This window comes from Hibiscus syriacus, unplaced genomic scaffold (genome assembly GCF_006381635.1).
Source record: "Hibiscus syriacus cultivar Baekdansim isolate YM2019G1 unplaced genomic scaffold, ASM638163v2 tig00117021_pilon, whole genome shotgun sequence".
In the NCBI taxonomy this organism is placed as follows: domain Eukaryota; kingdom Viridiplantae; phylum Streptophyta; class Magnoliopsida; order Malvales; family Malvaceae; genus Hibiscus; species Hibiscus syriacus.
The window spans coordinates 1,865,421-1,884,888 of NW_024063527.1; the positions used below are offsets into that span (position 1 = coordinate 1,865,421).

Consider the following 19,468-nt stretch of genomic DNA (forward strand, 5'->3'; position numbering starts at 1 on the left):
GACAAATTTAACCTTTGGTCCTTTTTTTTTATAGAGCAAATTAACCCGATATTTCATTTTGGGTCGAAAGTCTCTTCTTTATATAAAAACCATTAGTTAATTAACGATCAACGCCTGTAACTGATGTGATGTGCCCACATCACAAGAGGTGCAGATGTGGCAAAGTGCAATGTCAACAATTTTTTAAATTATCTATAAAAGATATTTATTTTAAATTATTTACAACTAACCAAAACCACAAATGTAACATGGCACATGTATGATCGATCCAATTTCATTCAGTAAACTTGATTTGTTTTGCAACTTTTTACATTGTATTCCTCAGCTTAAAAAAACATAAATCTTAATCCATCAAACAAATCTATAGTGGCTTGTCTCTCTACTGCATTGATTGTCGCCGTTCATTAATCTACGATCACCGTGCCGGAATTTTAACACCACTCTCTTGAAAGACATCAACAAATATCAAGAGAATTCAACAAAATCAATTGTCTTTACAGGGAACCATCATCCTCGATTAGCAGTAGAGCACAAGGCAGCTTAATTAGAGATATTCTTGCTTGTATGATTTGCGAGTGAGTTTGTTTTCACACCTTGAAAGTTGTTAAATAACGTTCAATAAGAAAGATTAACCCTGCAATAATCCCAAGATTGATTGAGCTATAAATAGTACTTGTATCACCAGTTATTAATGGATTCATCCGACAAACACAGGTAATTCACCAGACTGCATAAACATCCTGATGCATTTTAGTTCCTCTCATCTGCTTGTTCCATAGCCTGGTGAATTACCTGTATTTGTTAATTTGTTCCATCACATTTCCATTAATTAAATAGAGCTCTCGAATGAAATAAACCTAAGACAATCCAAAATGACTAAAGCTTGTATAATCCAAACAAACTTGAAATTATAAGGAACCTGAATCTTAGATCAACTTGATCCAGAAATAATAAAAATTTGAGGAAACACCAAACCAAACCAACCAAATTGGCCATGCATCAAGTGAAAAGCTGCCTACACATACAACCCTTGACCCTCGGTACAATGCTCTAAACCGACCAAAATAGCATTGAAAGTATTCTTAGACAAGATAAACTAATAAAACAGACTGCTTTCTCAGCTTCCTGTATTTATTCTTTCCCTTGCATATACAACCAACACAGGTGTAAATATCAAAACAGCATACAACCATTGCAGAAGTACATATAATAATAGCAACAAGGTAAGATATCAGTTTCCTCATCAATCAATCAAGATTCATTCCATGTAGAAAGCACTACAATAATAAAATCTTAATAGTGAGTTTTTAATACAACTCAGAAGGGGGAATAAGCACAGGAAAACCTGGAGATAACCCCTTTCCATAGCAAAGCTATTGAGGCACTTCTAGGTTCGGTCTTTGGTCAAATACTTCTCCAGTTGATTCATCCGGAAATGCATCTGGATAGGTAGCCATAATTTTTGCCTTCATGCTCCTGTAGAAAAACATAAATAAGCAGGGGTAGAGACAGAGACTTTCTGGATTAGATAGGATTTAAATACAAGTACGTAGTGCAGACTCAAGTCAAAAAACTGCAATATGTTGAGAAGTGTGAATCCATACAGAAAAACAGGCAGAGTGGATTACCGAAAGCAGACTGAGATGTTTATCCTGATATTCAAACATTGCTAATTGAAGCAGGACTGAAATGTTTATACCGACATTCAAACATTGCTAATTGAAGCAGGAACTGTAATTCTAAAAATCACAATCAGTTTATGCTTTCTTTAAGGGGTTATCAAATGTAACTTTTAGGGGAAAATATGTCTATTCTTATCCAATAGAAGTTACAGAAGGCCTAACGGTGCATGGAACGCATCCTTAAGCTACATTTGTACAAAAAAGTACTAAAAACATTTCCCAATTTTTCTTTATCATTAATATCAACATTAATATGTCCAACATAGGTTTCATAAAGTTGCATGCCAAGTAAATTTAAAGAGAATAAACATTCTTTAGGTCTTTTAAAGATTCAGATGAGAATTAAGTTTTACTAGTCACCAAATCCTTTTCGATATAAAGACAAATTACATATATTGCTGTTATCATCTTCAATCTGTTTTTCCTAACAAAACAGTTTATCTTGATGTTCAAACATAGAAAATTATACTTGCATAATCAGAAACTCCACAGAACTAATTGTAGCTCAATGAAAATCCAGCAAAATACAAATATTAATTGCAATTACATGATAGCTGGGGTGGGGGACATAAAAGAAGCAAAGAACAGCGTACCAAGGTACACAAGACCAATGTAGATAAAATAACTTTACCAAACATGATGTAATTTGAAAGATGATACTTGGCATTACTAGGGGCATATTTTGTGGCATTACGAAGGACAAAAAGATATACGAACAAGATGCTTAATATTTATGCCTAACCTGTTTTCCGCAGACTCCAGCAGATTTCTTAAATCTATCAATATGGATTGAAGTATACTAAAACAATGGGAGCAGTTGTACTTGAAATTCAAAACAATTACAGCTCAAACATATTCTACAATTATATTCTGGTGAGATCTCTTAAAGAGGTACTTATGTGTACTGAAACATATGTGGAAGTGTATCACACAACTGAAACATTTAAAGTCTTGCAGAATATTTCTTTTGGACCAAGAAGAATGATATAGCGTACTGAGGAAGTGCATGTATTTGCATCTTCACAGGTTCTCCAAGCAACTTCTATGCAGGTCAATGGTAGTTAGACAGCTTAAGTCACAATACTTCATGGGAAACAATCTAAAAACCCAAACACACACACACAAAAAAAATCTTAATTTTTAAAAGGCATCTTAATATTCTTTCCAATTCTTATATTTTGTCCTTTTGTCATGCATCCCTGTTTAGTATTGTACAAATCTTTTTTTTTCATATAAGAATTAGAGGTCACGTTAAAAAACCCTTCATAATTACCAAACAGAAACAGAAACCAAAAAAGGTTCTTTAAATGCCGTCTTATTCCATTAAAAAGCATATTTACAACTGTCGCTTTAAACGTGAATTTACTTGATTAAAATTTTTTCAACTCTACACTGAAATCAAGTTTAGTGACCTTTAGAGGGCATAAACATATATGATCTAACAAGACAGAAAATGAGTCTAGGAAAGCTAGTTGTCCAAACTCTATATTGGCACAGTACAACAGCAAGATAACAAGGCAGAAATAGTTAAAACAATAACTTCTACCTGAGCTTTTGAAAGATATAATCAAGGTCAGACTTCATAGATTTTAACATGCGTGTATTTCTTGAAAAGTCACTAGAAACCTCAGCAAAGCAATGTTCTGAGTACTCGTTAAAATGAGATAAGACCGCATTGCTGTCTTGTAGCCTTCCCAAGCTGCAAGTTGTGGCACACAATCAAATTTAAAAAATCCTATAGTAAAACAGGAATAAAGATTGCTACTCAAAACTAAGCTACTTTTTTTTGCAATCAAGAGCAAGGGAAAAACATAGCAGTATATATAAGATAGATAGTTTGCACAGCATTAGATTGTAATAAATCTATAATCATTTTGGTGGAGTAAACTATTGGAAGATTCTTGTTTTCTGTCAGGACAAAAATTTATGCACAGAACAAAGATGTAAAGGGGGCTTCAGCTTGATACGTGACTCTCTTTAAGTCACTCTCCGGATACATGCCAGGAGCCAGACTCTGTTCACTCTAGTCCTGGAGACAAGGGCATGGATATAAACCACGGACATAGGCATTCGCATCTGACATAGCATCTCTTCAAATACAAGATAAACACTATTTTTTATGGCAAATTTAAAACTGCTAGAGCCATTCAAGTAGTTGATATGTAACTGTATAGAAAATATAAACATGTATCAGTTCAAAAGTCGGCTCTCAAGTCCGCCCCATAACAAGATCCCAATCCCGATCCAGATGGCTATCCACATAATAAATCTAATTATTTTAGATTGCAATAGGAAAAAAAAACTTAACTTTGTACAGTTTTACTAAGTGATAATAGAAAACAAATGAACTTTTCAACAGAACATACAAAAACGAATTATCATATACGGCGGGAATTAAATCCAACCTTATTAATAAAATATAAGTAAATAGAGAAAAATGAAGGTACATGAGAAGTTGCAAGTGCTTGAGAGAGTCCAAATCATTTGGATCGAGTAGGGTTTTGAACTGACGAGACACCTCGTTCGAAGCTGCTCTTATAGATTCAATTTCTTTCTCGCTTTCCGCCATTTATCTTTCCTCTCTGTTATTTTATAGTTTTTATTTGCACCTACAGCCGTCCTTGTAGCAGAAAATTATAAGATTGAGAGGGAAAATGCTAAATAAAATGGGTTCCTCTCTTTCTTTGGGTTGTATATACTCGATCGAGATCTCCTGCCCGCTCGACTCTATACCCCTTCCATCAAAATATCCTTTATTTTATAGTTTTTCTTTTGTCAGATTTTTTATGTAAACATTTAAAAGTTTTAATATTACATGTATTTATTATTAATTTAAACTAAATTATATTAAGTGAATATCTCTTGTTAATTTTTTTTATTACTTATAAAAATAATTATGTTACTAAGTTGCAATTAAATTAATTAAAAAGCTAGCATAAATCATATGAAATTAAAATATTTGTTCATTAAACTAAACATAAATAGTAATTTGATCTAAATATATATATCATATGCTAATATATTTTGTTCCTTTTTTACATTTAGACTTCTTTTACATTATTTATATAATGATAAACTTCAATCCAAATTATTATCACAATTATTTATTTTTACAAATTATTATCATATAATTTTGAGTAATAAATTTAAAAAATAAAAATCAGTTGTTAATTGTTGAAAATATAATGATAAAACAAAATATTAATACTGACATGACATATAAAAGAATATTTTGAATAAAGAGTTGAAAAATATTGTGTCATGGTAAATTATTTTAAAAAAAATAAATTTATCACGATTAATATAATACTTATACTAGATGATGTATTAACATATTCACTCAAAAATATTATACACCCAAATTTAGAATGGACAATGATGACAATTTTCAAACACTAAGAATAATTTAACTTAAAGTCTATCATTAAAAGGATAATATAAAATGTATAAACGTAAAAGATATAATAAATATTAAAATATGAGGTGCATGTATATACTTAGATCAAATTAATATTTGTATCTGATTTATTTTAAAAAATATTTTTATTTTATATAATTTTTATTGAAATTTTAATTAATTTAAAATCTTTATTTAATTATAAATTAAAGCGTGTTTGACGGGGATATATATACTTATTGCAACCACCTCAATTCTAGATAAATTTCTCCAAATTCTACTTTTTGGAGCTGGATTGATTGACTGTTGTTTGGCCTTTCCATCAATCTGCATGATTGAGAACATTCCACGTGTCATTGCAGATTTTTCAGTGACTGTATATCCATCATAATTAAGCTAAAGATAGCGCGTGAGGAAGGAAAAATTGTCATTCTTAAAAATTTTAAATTATTATTTAGTTTAAATTTTATTTATATATTTTTTATTAAAATTTTATAAGTATGAATTTATTTTATTCACATAAAATTTTGAGTCAGTCACTTATTATCAGTCTAACCATAATATGTTATTGAACACGCCAGCTGTAAATGGTTCATAAATAGATATGACCACGATTCTAAGATAATGTAAGTGCAATACTTCATTCCAAAGCAGAAAACCTTTCGCAGCTACCAACTTTTCTTTTTGGGGAAACAGTTTTCTTAATTCAACGTATTCAGAAGTAACCTATACTTACCAACTTCACAGCCCCACACAGCACCAGTTACTCATTCCAAACTGGATTCAAGTTGCGAGAGTCTATATTGGTCGGCCAGGCCAAGAGAAATGACAAAGAAAAGCTGAAGTTGAGAGAGTCTATTTTGGCCTGAGGCCCTGAACTCTAACCTGATAAATCTCCTCCGCTCATCATGACTACCATCTGGACCAGGCTTTGAATAACCTTCAGGTATATAGGCCTCACATATTGCATTAGCAGAGGGATTTCCTCCAACTTCAATCATGTAATCAGTGTCTTCATCAGACCATTCAGCCAATGCCACAGATAGAATCTGAAATCATACGTCAAAAATGTAGAATAAAAAAGTAACAAGGGTTGATAAAATTAAAATCCTCAGATCGATGCGGGTAACCCAATCTGATGTGTCATATTAGGGTTACCGGAGTGACCCACCGAAAAAAATATAACGGAAATTTAAAACTTTTATTAAAAAATGTAAACTTATAAAATCATTAATCGGTATGCAGAATTAAAACAGATTTTCATACTCAAATATAAAACAAAATACAATTGCATGCCCTCTAATTACATGTACCATACTCTGCAAGCAACGCCGGAAGAACTTCTTTACTGATGTCGATAGATGCATTAGTATGATTCTTTTAACCTGAAAATGTGAGTAAGAGTGAGCTTTGGAAAGCTCAGTACTACAGAACTATCTGAAGAACATACAAATACAGATAAACATATATTTCTTTATCGGTTCAGACATCTACATATATTTATGTTGAGCGGAAATCCTACTGATATTTCAGGTAGTAATAGACAGTGAGCTTTTCGTTCAGAGAAATATTTCGAATGACTGAGTTCAGGAGATCAGAATAGGTTATCTAGTGTGTTCCCTCAAAACAAGTGAAAAGATACAAATCTTTTTAAAACATATTTTTTATTTATCAAAAACCATAGTAATCCCTCAACTGAACACATCATAATGTGTAGGTTTCCCAGAACCATACACCCTCTGCACAACAATAAGGCCCTGAGCACAAAGCCGAGGAATCTGCAGATATACTTCCTCCAACAATACCCCCAAATAAAACATTTACTGTCAATAAACGGAGATATCAGAAAACAAAACATAATTCAGATCAGATATCAAAACAGAATCCAGGTCAGAAATTAGAACAAATTTCAGATTAGATGTTAGAACAAAATTCAAATCGAAAATAAGATAAAACATTCATTTAATTGGGGAACACACTAGTGTTTACAGATATTATTCAGAGATATTGGATAATCTTATCAGGCATAGAAATACAGATCTTCAGTTTACCGATAGAATGCCGGAAGTTAGAATCACTATTAGAAGAGTTTGTTAATTGACGGAATCATCAGTTATTCAAAATGTGTTTTATCAGGATCATATCTTATTCAGACATTTTTCGGAAGCTCTACGTAATCAGAAGGGTATTCAAAATCCTTTACATATGAGTTACTTGTGTTTTCAGATATTCCCAGAGTGGTTTGAGCTGATAAGGGAGAACGAAGATTCAGAACCTTTACAATCTATGTCGATTGATTGGATTATCAAACAACTCCAGATGAATAACTCCCAGAACTAATGCTTGTCGACTGGTCAATTCATTGTCCTTCTAGGGTATTTACTTTTTAATACCAAAAATTCTTATCCATAGATCATCTTCGGAATCATCGCTGAATAGATCTTAAGGAAACTAACATATATTCCAATGCTCTTTATTTCATTTTCACGCTTCCACGATATCATGAAATGCGGGCGTGCTTGATTTGTAGTTCATGACCCATAAGAACATTACATCATGTATGTTCATTAACGTTTCCATACTCGTCCAAATCACTTATTTAATCGTCAGTCATTGAGGTTACTTATTTCATTTAACAGTCCAGTCTATCCCTGTTACTTTAGAGTTTTCCATAGTAATTCGGACGTTTTCTGAATTTTGGATACATATTGTACTTTCGTTCAGTTCAGCTCGGTATTCGTGGTTGATTTGTCAAACAAATATCAAATTCTTAGTATTGAATGCGATTTAGAATTGAGATGAGTTGAATACTTCAAAAATTATCATTGAGCCAAACTTGAAAAGACGAACACACGTTCAAGTAATATTTATGCCATTCAGGTACTGGCATATCATTAAGGTTGATCGGCTCACTTAAGTTGTGTTCCATAACTTGTAAGGGTAGTACAACACCCATATTTACTTGGATTCCTTAATTAATCCAAAACATCTACTTAGTCTAGTCCATAAGGGTATTTTGGTCATTCTGATGCTCAGTTTTATTCCATTAATTTCAGAGCTTGAGGATATCCAATAATTCCTGAGTTTGGTGATATTATTGGTCATTTCCATTCTAGGGGTATTTTGGTTATTTTACAAATCCAATGTATTACAATAATTCATTCTGTCCGATCTTATTATTAAATTTAAACTTATCATTTATGTCAGTCCCTTCGAACTATTCTGACAAAATATCACACTCGATAAATTATTATTCAGGTATTTATTAATAACTCGGAAAATTTTCGGGTCAAGTGCCTTCTCAGACGTTACAACAGGTTACCAGGATTTTTTTATACAAAGACAGGATCTTAATAATGAAATCTGTAATTTATCGAGTTAAGTATGAATCCTCAAAATACATTCTCGTTCATGGTCAACTTAAACTATTTTTACCTCTCAAGGACATTTTCATAATTTCCTAACCAGATAATTTCAGTATTAAAACTCTTAACAAGGATAAATAGAATTTAGAGATCCTAGAGTTAAATGTTTTTCCAAATAATCTCTGAACTTTAAATTATTCCTTAACAACTTCTAATTTCTTGTACCAAACATCATAATTACATTTAATTACTGACTTTTTACCGCATTCAGACCGAATATAAGAATTATCTAACTATACAGATAAGACCAAAGTTTTCTTATTCAACTCTCATAGTCAATTCTTGTCTTTTTACAACATAAGGGTATTTTCGTAATTTTACCTAATCTAAGTATTCTCATAATTTATCACTCAAACCGTATTCGGTTCAAGTCCATCCACAATCAAACATGTATAATAGTTCAATCATATACATCCATGCATTTTTCCATTTTCAACATCTTCTATAAAGCATAAAGATGTAGTAATGTGTTATCTCGATTTTCGTGCAATACTGATCGACCATTTAAATTTAATTCGAACGCCCTCGATCTTTAATTCAACTTCCAATAATTCCTCAAATACATAACAATAGAAATTTCATAAAAAACGAGCTTAATTCTGAAAAACGGATCGAATCGGATGATAAATTAGTGAAAAATAGCTTAGCAGGTTTGAATTTGGCGAAACAGACCCCAAAAATAGACTAAGGACATCAAGATAGGTATACTCGAAAAAAGTCAATGATCGGTCAAAGTTTTGGTCAACGACAGTCAACGCTCGGTCAACGATCAATGGGTCGGGTTGGGCTGTCGGGTCAAACCGGGTCTTTTTTTTAACTGGCCACACGCGCAGGGGCGGTGCATGGGAGCGCGTACGGTGGGCCTAAGAGCCCCGAAAAATCCTGAAAAAAATTCCTAAAAATATTTTATGGCATTTTGAGACACTTGCCAAGCTCGGTTCACAATTTTGAACGGCGGAGAGCTCGATTCCGAAATATCGAAAACTTTGATTTCCTTACCTCTCCACACGCCGGCGACGACGGAGACATGGAGGACACCGATGGACTCGGAACGATGCAAGGAACACGATGGTGCGGGAGGTGTCGAAAACGGGTAGTCAGATCGACCTAAATCGACGAAAAACCAACGAAAATTGAGTTAAAACCGACGATACTTCCGATTGAAATTTAAGACGAACGACGCCGATTCACGATGAAAGATTTGAGGGGTTTTGTTCATCGGTCGACAAAGAACACGATGGTGGTTTCGATTCGTCGAACAGTGGTCGGACGGTGAATAAATCAGATCTCAAAGAAGGGTTGAGGGGAAGAGAAAATGATGGAAATTTTTGCAGAAAACATACGGGGAGAGTTTATAATTCATCGTATAAAAAAATGGGTAAACTATGAATTTAGTCACTGAATTTCCTGCACTTCTTAAAATGGTATGCTCATTAGCGATTTTACACTATAATCCTCAATTTCTCCAAAAATACCAATTAAAATCAATACTTTATAATTTCGAAAATGTAGCCCCTAAATTAGAGTGTTACATGAAATTTCAATGCATCAGATAGTATTATGTCGGTGGAAATGCAAGCATGATATAGGCCTCAATTTGGTCAAAATGACGATAACATAACTATAAAAGTAAAAACAACATATTACCACTATAATTAAGCCATTTTAAAAGGGTAATTCAGTCACAAGAATCCAAAGCTGAAAGATTCTACACCTAAAATCATAAACATGCGAAAGACTTCCGTTAAAATTATGAAGGATTTAACTGGTATTATGATCATAAAAATCTTTTACATATTTCCCCTAATGACAAGTCAAAGTTCCATGAAGAAAAATATTACATCGGAGATGCAGCCTAAAGTACTCACCTTGGAGATGCGGGCGCCAAGACTTCTGTGCACACCACAACATTTCAAGCATATGAAGACACCAAACATCTCTTAGAGTTGACCTTCAACTCAACAAGGGACAATTTGCTGCTATTTTTTTACTGTTCCATTCAATTTGGAACGACAAAAATTATAAAACAGGGAATCAAATATATAAAATAAATAAAAGAGAGAGAGAATCTAACCTCTTTCATATGAGAATTTGCTGCTATTTTCGACTATTCCATTCAATTTGGAACAAAATTTTTTGAAAAGGGTAAATAATAAAAGAATATTTTACAGTAAAATTGTTGTGTTTATCTCTCTGTAGAGAAACAAAATCTTCCGGAGTAGGAAAGAGTTTGTGGTTTGAGTTGGGTTGGGTTGAAAATAAGGGATTAATACATGAATGGTAGGTAAGAAATATGAAATAAAAAAAGGGGAAGGATGAAAAGAAGCCAAGAACTAGCCACGAACTAACCACAATAATGAACAATGGAGATATCATGCTTAGTTGAATATGTTTAAAGTAACCATATGAGCATAAGAAGAAATTTAAGGGAAATTGTTTTTTTTTAAAAAAAACCCTAATTGTTGCTAGATGATCGATGAGATTCAGATAGTAAAGTGGTGATTGGCGAGGAAAATTTGGGATTTAGATATGGGAAATATTCGAGATGAGAGAAGCTGGGGTTAAAAGATTGAATATTTGTAGCGTTTGTAAAAGTACACACCACTAAAGTATTGCACAATTCCAGCGCTCGACACAAAACGCCACTAGATATGATTTTTATTAGGGCATTTTCTCTAAAACGCCGCCGTATATTGAACTATCGTGACATTTTTACTAAAACGCCACTAAAGGTACATGAATATTGCGGCTCTTTCCTATAAGTGTCGCGAAATTTGTCATTCGTAGCGTTTTTCTGTAAACGCAGTGAAAGGTCTACAATTAGCGGCGTTTGCTCAAAAAACACCACCAAAAGTCTATTTTGCTGTAGTGCAATCATTTATTCTCGTAAGACTCATAAAAGTTCAATGGTTTATTTCTCGAGCCCACTGTTTTCATTGATGGTTCCATCCTTGAGCCAAACATTTCTTAGAGGTGACATTCAACTCAACAAGGCAATAACTTAATTCTCATAAGACTCTCATACATCTTTAGACTTGCAACCTCAAGATCAAAGTAACACATGCGCTAACAACTTCACTTAGGTCGGCTATTAAGTCTGATTCAAGTCCTCGATGAACATCTATTGCAAATCTTGTCTATTCTCCTAAGGTCCACCAACTAGGCACTTGGATCCTCCAGCCAAGATCTCTACACAAATTCTTTTCCTACTTAATTTACTTGACACCACTAAAGAATGCACACATTTATGGTTATTGGGATGAGAAAAATATTAACATGATTTGTGAACAATCCGTTAGGGACGGGATGTGTGGCATAAGGGGGAATAAAAAAGAAAAGCATATTAAAAAAGTAAATTACAAACTTGTCCCTAAACTGCTTTGGATTTACAAAAAAATCCAAAATAAATTTTATCTAAAGTTCAAGGGTTAAAATAAAAATTAAATCATTTTTTAACGTGTCATGTCAGCAATCCGTTAAAGGTCTAACGAAAATTAACCCTCATCGACCATATCTTAATTAAACAAAGATGAAAGTGACTAAATATTATGTTTTTTAAATCAGTGAGAAAAAGTTTACAAAATTCAAACGAAAGTGATTAATCTTGTAGTTTATCCTTTTTGTAATTTATAATAATTGTAGATGACCTATACAGTACTATTTTTACAGCTTTATTTGTATTTTTGGCTTAACTTTAAGTTTGCATTTTGGAAGATCTCAATTTCGGTATGATTTACTCTAATTTTACGGTGAAAGTTGAATACAACCAAAGCAGATGATATGCAGGACACACAGTTGCGCAATTTTTTTCGTTCTTTTTCATATTTACTCTATTTCCGTCAACATTGTACGCCTGCATATTTATCACATTTTTTTAATTAAAAAACTTAATATAAAATATTATAGTAAAAATCATGTTAGCTATTGTAGTTATTGAATCATCCTTGGATAGCAAATTAAAACGTTGTTGAATAAAAAAAAAACACAACCTTGGTTTCTGCCCTATATAATACCAATTATAATGCATCAGAGAAGAGGATGGTACCGTCCACTCAATACATCAAAGCATTATCACATGAAATTAAGGAAAACATGAAGTAGATATGTATTGATCATGCTTGGAATATGTATAGCCTCGATTATTGAAGACGACGAATAAAGCAGAAGTGGTGGAGATCAAGCGAAAGCGGCTAATTTGGGTTGAGGAGGATCAACCAAGCATATATCAAGATACTCTTCAATGGAAGTATACTTATAGTCTGGATAAAGCTTGGACGCCTCCAAATCTTCATCCGTCACCTCATACTTCAATTGATCTCCTTTTATGAATATGTTGTGTAAAACTGCCACCGGAATATTGTCCGGGAAAGGTAAGGCTACATACAGGCACAAAATTAGTTAATTCATTCATTATTTACGTTCATTGGAGGAGAGAAACGAAACGAAACGGCTGACTCACTCTCAGACAGTTTGACAAGTTCTTCCTCTGGAACATAAACTCTTTTCAAGGTTCGGCCACTCTTTTTCTCCCATGTCGAAATCAGTTGGGACTGAGAAGCAATATTTCCCGGCGGCCTGTAGATTATGACACGGTTGGCTACCGTAGGATCTGTCGCTGCTTTCACGGTATAGGCTGCAACATCTTCCTCGTAGTTGAAAACAACTGCATGCTCATCCTAGGTTAATTAAAAACCAACCAACATGGGTTAATTATTGCAAACGTACTTACCCTTAGCTTCACCAGTTCCGTAAACCACAACTTGCGAAACATTCTGATGAGGATGAAGAATATAGTCAACGAAGTAAGCTGAAAACGTATTTCCAGCAACGTAGGTGAATGGGATGCCAGCTTCCTCGACTGCCCTTCTGATCTTCCTTTTGTTGGCAAGTATGGCTTCAAATGGTGGAAGTGCACTTATGGGTCTGTCAACTTCATTTCCATATTCCGATGGCACAAACCTCTACGATATCATTATAACACCATTAATATATATATGTATTCATTCAAACTTTATTAATTTTAAATACTAGCTAGGTCCGAGGAGCAGTAACCTTAATTGTACCGGCGTCTTTGATGGCACTTATTATTTTGAGTTGGTCAAGATGTTGCGGGACAGCTAGTGTGGAAATGACGACCTCCACTTGTTTAAGCGCTGATACTAGCTTTTCGTGCTCATCAAGATCCCCCTGTGCGTTATAACAAAAAAAACCAATCAGTATAATACAAATTTTATGACCAGTTTGATGATTATGGTGATGAAAGAAAAGATACATAGAAGATGGTGACTCCCATGGATTCAAATTCCTTGAGAAGGAGGGACTTGGACGTAGGAGGGTCAGAGCGGGTGTAAACAAAGGTAGGATGACCCAAGGAAACGCTTGCTTTCACCATGTATTTCCCAAGGTAGCCGCTGCCACCAAATATCAAAATCTTGCTCATTTTTCCTTATGCTTTCCCAACTTCATTTTCTCTTCTTTATATAACACAAAACTCCTTCAACATGCCTAGTTGTCCCTGACTTTTTCTTTTTCTTTCACCGACTTTTTCATCAAAAAAAATTGAACGCTGCAGGCTGCACATTTTTACTTCTTTTTCTTTCACTGACTTTTTCTTTATATCATCAATGTCCTTTTTATCCTTTGATTTTTAAAAATATCATATTTGTAAATTGATTCCTCATAAATGTTTTTTTTCCGGATTTAAATATAAATCTATAACCAAATGTACTGTGACAGTGGGACCTACTGTATTTATTATTTTTTCCTTTCAGATTTTAAATTAAAATATGTTACTGATAAAAACATTGTAAGATCGGTGATTTTGAATATATTCAGATTTGTTAAATATAAAAATTAGGTAAATATAGAAATTAGGCCCCTAGTAAGTATAACAAAAAAAAATGAATTAAAGAATAATTAAGTGAAAAGTGAAAAAATAATTTAAAATGTAACTTTAGAATCATTGTTATTTTTTTAATAATGAGTAACAAAAGAGAAACAAAACATAACATTAAGTATGGTTTTGAAAAAAAAAATAATTGGATGATTAAAATAGAAATAAATTAATAAGTGACTGACTGAATTAATAATTTATCCTTTTTTATTATATATAATTTATAGTTTTAGTCTCAGGTCCTGGCCAAGTGCCCCTTTGTCCATTGCCTGAATATATCTCACTAAAACTTAAATTTAAATTTGATCATTATTTTAAAAAAAATATAAATTTCAGATCGCTTAAATTTATCAAAATAGGAAATTAAAATTAATTTAAATTCAAATTCAAATTCAAATTCTGAACGCACTCCACCATTCAAAGGGCGGCAATGTCTTTCTAAAATTTTGGAAAATATATATAAATAAAATAATTTTATATGTCTGGTATTTAAAAAATTAATTTACATAAAAGAAAACTACTGGTGTGACAAGCGCGTGGAATTTGTGCGAAAAAAAGAAATTCAGACGGAAAATGGCTGCTATGATGTTTAGAAAATTGAGATGAGAACTTCAATGCAGACTGTATGTTTCTTAAAATGGTTATCAAATTTAGATTTGACTTTCTAATTCTTTTACTAAACCACTAAATTACCAATAATTCATTTTATTTCATATTATGCATAATGTCATCATTTGAAAAGAAAAAAATCTGTCAAAAAGGAAAAGTCCGCACTTAATCTATGATCAATTAAACACAAATCTATGGTCCTTGAGATGGTTCAAGGACAATGAATGCCCCTTCACATGGCAAAAATTAATGTTCCTTCATATGATGCTTCTCAGATATTTGTTTTCCCCCAAACTCTTCTTCCTAAAGATATTTATGGTTCGAATGAGATAATGTAATGCTTTAAGCCTTTTTTTCATTAAATATATATAGAAAAGACAAATCTACCTAATTTTTTAAGGTAAACTACACCTTCAATACTTAAACTATCATTTTCGATCCATTTTAGTACAAAAATATTCCTTTTTCGTTCACACTACCAATTGTATCACTTTGAGTAACCTAAATAAATTTCAAGGAGAACATCACCTATCTTTTATGGGGATAATTTTTTTTAGAGAAAACTATCTTGTATAGGGATAACATAATTTTGATTTAAATTTAAAAATATTTTTATATTTAAACTTGATCTAAGAATTTAATTGAAAATTCTATAAGCTTTATTTTTCACGTAATTACCAAAAATAAAAAATAATTCAATAAAATAACAATTTATTTAGTTAAATTGAATTTTTTTTTAAAACTTTAACATTAAAATAGGGGTGAGAAGATAGTTGAGGGATGAATGATGTAATTTATCCATAAAATCGATGTTAAGTTTTTAATAGTGAAATACTAAAATGAATAAAAAATTAAACGTTATGTACGATTTTAAAAAATTAAAAATTTAAATACTCAAACAAACCAAAACTAATTGTTTAGATACTAAATACAAATTTACCCTTTTATTAACCAATTATATCACTTTCCCTTTTTGTTCACACTACTAATTATATCACTTTGAGCAACCTGTATAAACTTCCAAAAGAACATCACCTATCTTGTATAGGGATAACAACGGTCGGGCAGGGGAAGATTAAAGTCAACTTGACCTCGATCTGATATTATAATAATAAAATTTTATTTTAAATTTGATTTGAATTTAAAATTATTTTTTATATATTTAAACTTGATCTAGAAATTTAATTGAAAATTTTGTTTTGACTTGATTTACTTTAATTTAATAAAAGTTTTATTTTTCAAGAAAATAAAAAAAAATATTTAATTTAATTTAATAATATATGATTAATTTAAATTTAAAAATATTTTTATATATTTGAATTTGATCTAAAAGTTTAATTGAAAATTTTATTTTGAACTGATTTAATTTAAATTAAGTTTTATTTAATAGTTTTGGAATTTGCAGTTCATTTTCAATTGATTTACAAGGGTTTAAATACAAAACTCAGCATGAGAAATCTGCTAGATAAAAAAATCTCAAATCCATAGCTTCAACCGGCAGAGTATCAAGCAAAAGAATCGCAAAGTCCTCTCCATGAGCCATTTTAGATTAAAAAAAAAGTCATCCACACGATTCCCTATACGAGAAATATAACAAAAACGGACAAACTAATATTATAATGATTTAATAACTATTAGGGACATGACAAATTTTTCCTAAATTCAAATCCGACTCTATCAGATTTGAGAAAAAATTTATTTAACTCAAAAAATTTATTTTATTTTTTTATCCTAAAACTCTAACTCTATTAAATAGAAATTCATCGAATACAATTTTTTATTATCACTGATATTACCATAAAGCCGTGAGTATTTTTCAATTTATAGTTTGAGAGCTTATTGAGACAATTTTTATAGAATAGAGTGCTAGGATCCGTTTAGTAATGCTTTTTAAAAACAATTTTACCTAAAATAGTTCAAACTAACCGCAAAAATTAAGATTTCTAGTTTTTTCATTTTTAATTTTGAATTTAGAAGCAAATTATAATTTTACCCTTGCCAATGTATGTATTCATCCAATTATGTATTTACATTTTATTTTAATAATTGAATACTAACATTCTTAAAAAATAATTTATTACTTTTAATAACTTATTTTTATTATTTAAAAATAAATAAAATTCATGATTTACATATTAACATTTTAATAGTGAGTTATATAAAATATATTTCTATTATAATTATATTTTTGTTTTTATTTTTTTATATTTTTATTATAATTTAAATTGATATAATTCATATATAACAATATTTTTTTGAATTTATTATAGTTTAAATTGATATGATTCATATATAAGGGTGTGTTTCATAATGATTTCTAAAAGCACTCTTAGTTATAAAGTCTGTTTTGACCATAAAATCAATGTCAAACGGGTAAAAAAATGAGAAAAAAATTGCGATGAAAACGCTGGTTTCAAACCAACTGCAAAAGTTAGGATTTCTTGCTTTTACATTTTCAACTTTACTTTTGGAAGCAATTATAATTTTCTTATGCATGGGCTCCACTCAATTACGTATTTACATTTTATTTTAATAATTTAATACTAACATCCAATATCCTTAAAAACAATTTATTACTTTTAATAATTTATTTTAATTATTTAAAAATAAATAAAATTTATGATTTATATATTAAAATATTAATTGTGAGTCATATAAAATATATTTTTATTATAACTACATTTTTATTTGTATTTTTTATATTTTGTTATAGTTTAAATTGATATAATTGATATATAATTATATATATATATATATATTTTAAAATTTATTATAGTTTAAATTGATAAAATACACACATATATATATGTGTGTGTGTGTAAATAATAATTTAAATGATATATTTTTAATTTAAAACATAATGTCTATAATGAATGTTTTATCTTTTCAAATTCACTTTTTTAAAAACAATCCCAAACAATTAAATTTTAAACTGCACTTTTGTATAATATTTTTAAAAGTTCGCTTTTACAACAATTTTAAAAGTAATTTTAATATCATATTTTATTAATTAAATTATTGTGATAAACCTCACAAAAATGTATCATGATACAAAAATTGACATGGATACAACACATATAAGTAAACATGTTAAAATCTAACCAACATGGGTTGGTTCAAGTGATAAACAACTTGATATCGTTAAATTCTGTCGTTAAAGGACATTTGTCACCCTTATAAAATTAAAAAAACTTAAAATGTTATTATATTTATAAAAAAAAACTTTAATTTTTCTAAAATTACAAAAAACCCAAAATCCCTAACTATAACCCTAATTTCTCCCTTTTTGGCCACGTTCATCAACATCGTCGCCGTCTTTTCTGCCTCCATTATTAGTTGTCCTTACTAATGCCAGCGTGGCTGTCATCATAATGTAGGGTAGCTTCAATTTTGCAATTTTAGTATTATTTTTGTCGGGATTAAATCGTCGATTAGGGGTTCTTTGGGTGGTTGTGTCATTTTGTGGTTGTCTCATCGGTGACGGTTCGATCGAGTGAAAGTTTGTTTACACTAACAATGACGAATGGGGGTGGCCAGCATAGGTATATGAATTGGAATAAAGGTTTTTAAAGTTTTGGATTTTTTAAGATTTTCAAAAGTTTTGAGTTTTTTTTTTAAAAAATAAAATCATATTTTAAAATTTTAAAATTACCAGAACATGACATGTGTTACTTAATGAAATTTTTTAACAACCGTTATGTCCTAATCACCTAAAATGGTAATATTTGTAACGTTAGACACCTAGATGATTTAAAAAAAAAGTTTATACACCTATTTGGAAAAAAAGATATACTTTAGGCACTTATTTTATAATTATTTTATTAGTCTAGAGTGAATATAAGGTACAATTATTGTAACACCCTGAATACCAGTGTAGTAGTTTTATGTGCACCCAAAAATTTATTTAATAGAATTATTATAGTATAAAGGTCCATTGGTTTGGATCTAAGTTTAATCAGGAAATAAATTAGCCTTGTAGAAGATAAAAGGGGATTTTTTAAACTTAGAAAGAATATAAAAAGATCTAGAGTGTAATTTTATCATTGAAGAAAAAGATGGTTGATTTGGGAGGATTTTTAGCTGATATTCACGTGGCTTTTGTGGGTGTTGGGCAGAACACTCTATTCTTCAACTCATGTCCCTCTTTCTTCTCATTTCTTCTCCCTTAGCAAGAAAGTGACAAAAGATTTCAACTTTCATCATCTTCCTACTCAAATCCATGATTAGAAGGTAAGATTCTTAACCCAAAGTTCACGAGCTTCATAGAGAGCTCACGATATTCTTCAATGGTGTTCTTGAGCTCCCATTGGTTTTTGAGAGGGTTTGAGCTCCAAAGGGCTCCCCCTCATGAATTTTAATTTGTTTTTCCCTAAAATTTGGTATTGTTTAAAAACTTTGTAATAATCCTTTTCATGTTGGAATCGTTTGGTGACTTTTGAGTGATATAAGAACCCCCTTTGAG

The 19,468-nt window shown here is 31.0% G+C and overlaps 3 protein-coding genes across 3 annotated transcripts; all 3 read right to left on the reverse strand.

Moving 5' to 3' along the window:
* Positions 1 to 1,094: 1,094 nt before the first annotated feature.
* LOC120195843 (kxDL motif-containing protein 1-like) lies at positions 1,095 to 16,851 on the reverse strand. Its single transcript, XM_039197779.1, has 4 exons — positions 16,836 to 16,851; positions 4,130 to 4,292; positions 3,229 to 3,381; positions 1,095 to 1,476 (listed from the first exon to the last, which is right to left on the reverse strand). The coding sequence occupies exons 2-4, from the start codon at positions 4,249 to 4,251 to the stop codon at positions 1,374 to 1,376; spliced, it is 378 nt and encodes a 125-aa protein (XP_039053710.1). The 5' UTR covers positions 4,252 to 4,292; positions 16,836 to 16,851; the 3' UTR covers positions 1,095 to 1,373.
* On the reverse strand, positions 5,847 to 10,441 carry LOC120195932 (ADP-ribosylation factor GTPase-activating protein AGD12-like). The gene is made up of 2 exons (XM_039197859.1): positions 10,373 to 10,441; positions 5,847 to 6,128 (listed from the first exon to the last, which is right to left on the reverse strand). The coding sequence occupies exons 1-2, from the start codon at positions 10,439 to 10,441 to the stop codon at positions 5,847 to 5,849; spliced, it is 351 nt and encodes a 116-aa protein (XP_039053790.1).
* Positions 12,504 to 14,085, reverse strand: LOC120195933 (isoeugenol synthase 1-like). The gene is made up of 6 exons (XM_039197860.1): positions 14,043 to 14,085; positions 13,777 to 13,949; positions 13,557 to 13,691; positions 13,234 to 13,465; positions 12,964 to 13,167; positions 12,504 to 12,880 (listed from the first exon to the last, which is right to left on the reverse strand). Exons 1-6 carry the CDS (start codon positions 14,083 to 14,085, stop codon positions 12,681 to 12,683), a joined length of 987 nt encoding a protein of 328 aa, XP_039053791.1. The 3' UTR covers positions 12,504 to 12,680.
* Positions 16,852 to 19,468: the final 2,617 nt, after the last annotated feature.

What these genes read in the sequence shown, in the direction of transcription:
- LOC120195843 (XM_039197779.1), bottom strand. Translation starts at nt 4,251, where the DNA reads ATGGCGGAAAGCGAGAAAGAAATTGAATCTATAAGAGCAGCTTCGAAC. An exon ending in AAGCACTTGCAACTTCTCAT is followed by an intron (nt 3,382 to 4,129) that starts GTACCTTCATTT and finishes CACAACTTGCAG; the next exon opens with CTTGGGAAGGCTACAAGACA. An exon ending in TATATCTTTCAAAAGCTCAG is followed by an intron (nt 1,477 to 3,228) that starts GTAGAAGTTATT and finishes GTTTTTCTACAG; the next exon opens with GAGCATGAAGGCAAAAATTA.
- LOC120195932 (XM_039197859.1), bottom strand. Translation starts at nt 10,441, where the DNA reads ATGTTTGGTGTCTTCATATGCTTGAAATGTTGTGGTGTGCACAGAAGT. An exon ending in TTGGCGCCCGCATCTCCAAG is followed by an intron (nt 6,129 to 10,372) that starts GTGAGTACTTTA and finishes GTATGATTTCAG; the next exon opens with ATTCTATCTGTGGCATTGGC.
- LOC120195933 (XM_039197860.1), bottom strand. Translation starts at nt 14,085, where the DNA reads ATGTGCAGCCTGCAGCGTTCAATTTTTTTTGATGAAAAAGTCG. An exon ending in TTTTTTTGATGAAAAAGTCG is followed by an intron (nt 13,950 to 14,042) that starts GTGAAAGAAAAA and finishes GGAAAGCATAAG; the next exon opens with GAAAAATGAGCAAGATTTTG. An exon ending in AAGACGCCGGTACAATTAAG is followed by an intron (nt 13,466 to 13,556) that starts GTTACTGCTCCT and finishes ATGATATCGTAG; the next exon opens with AGGTTTGTGCCATCGGAATA.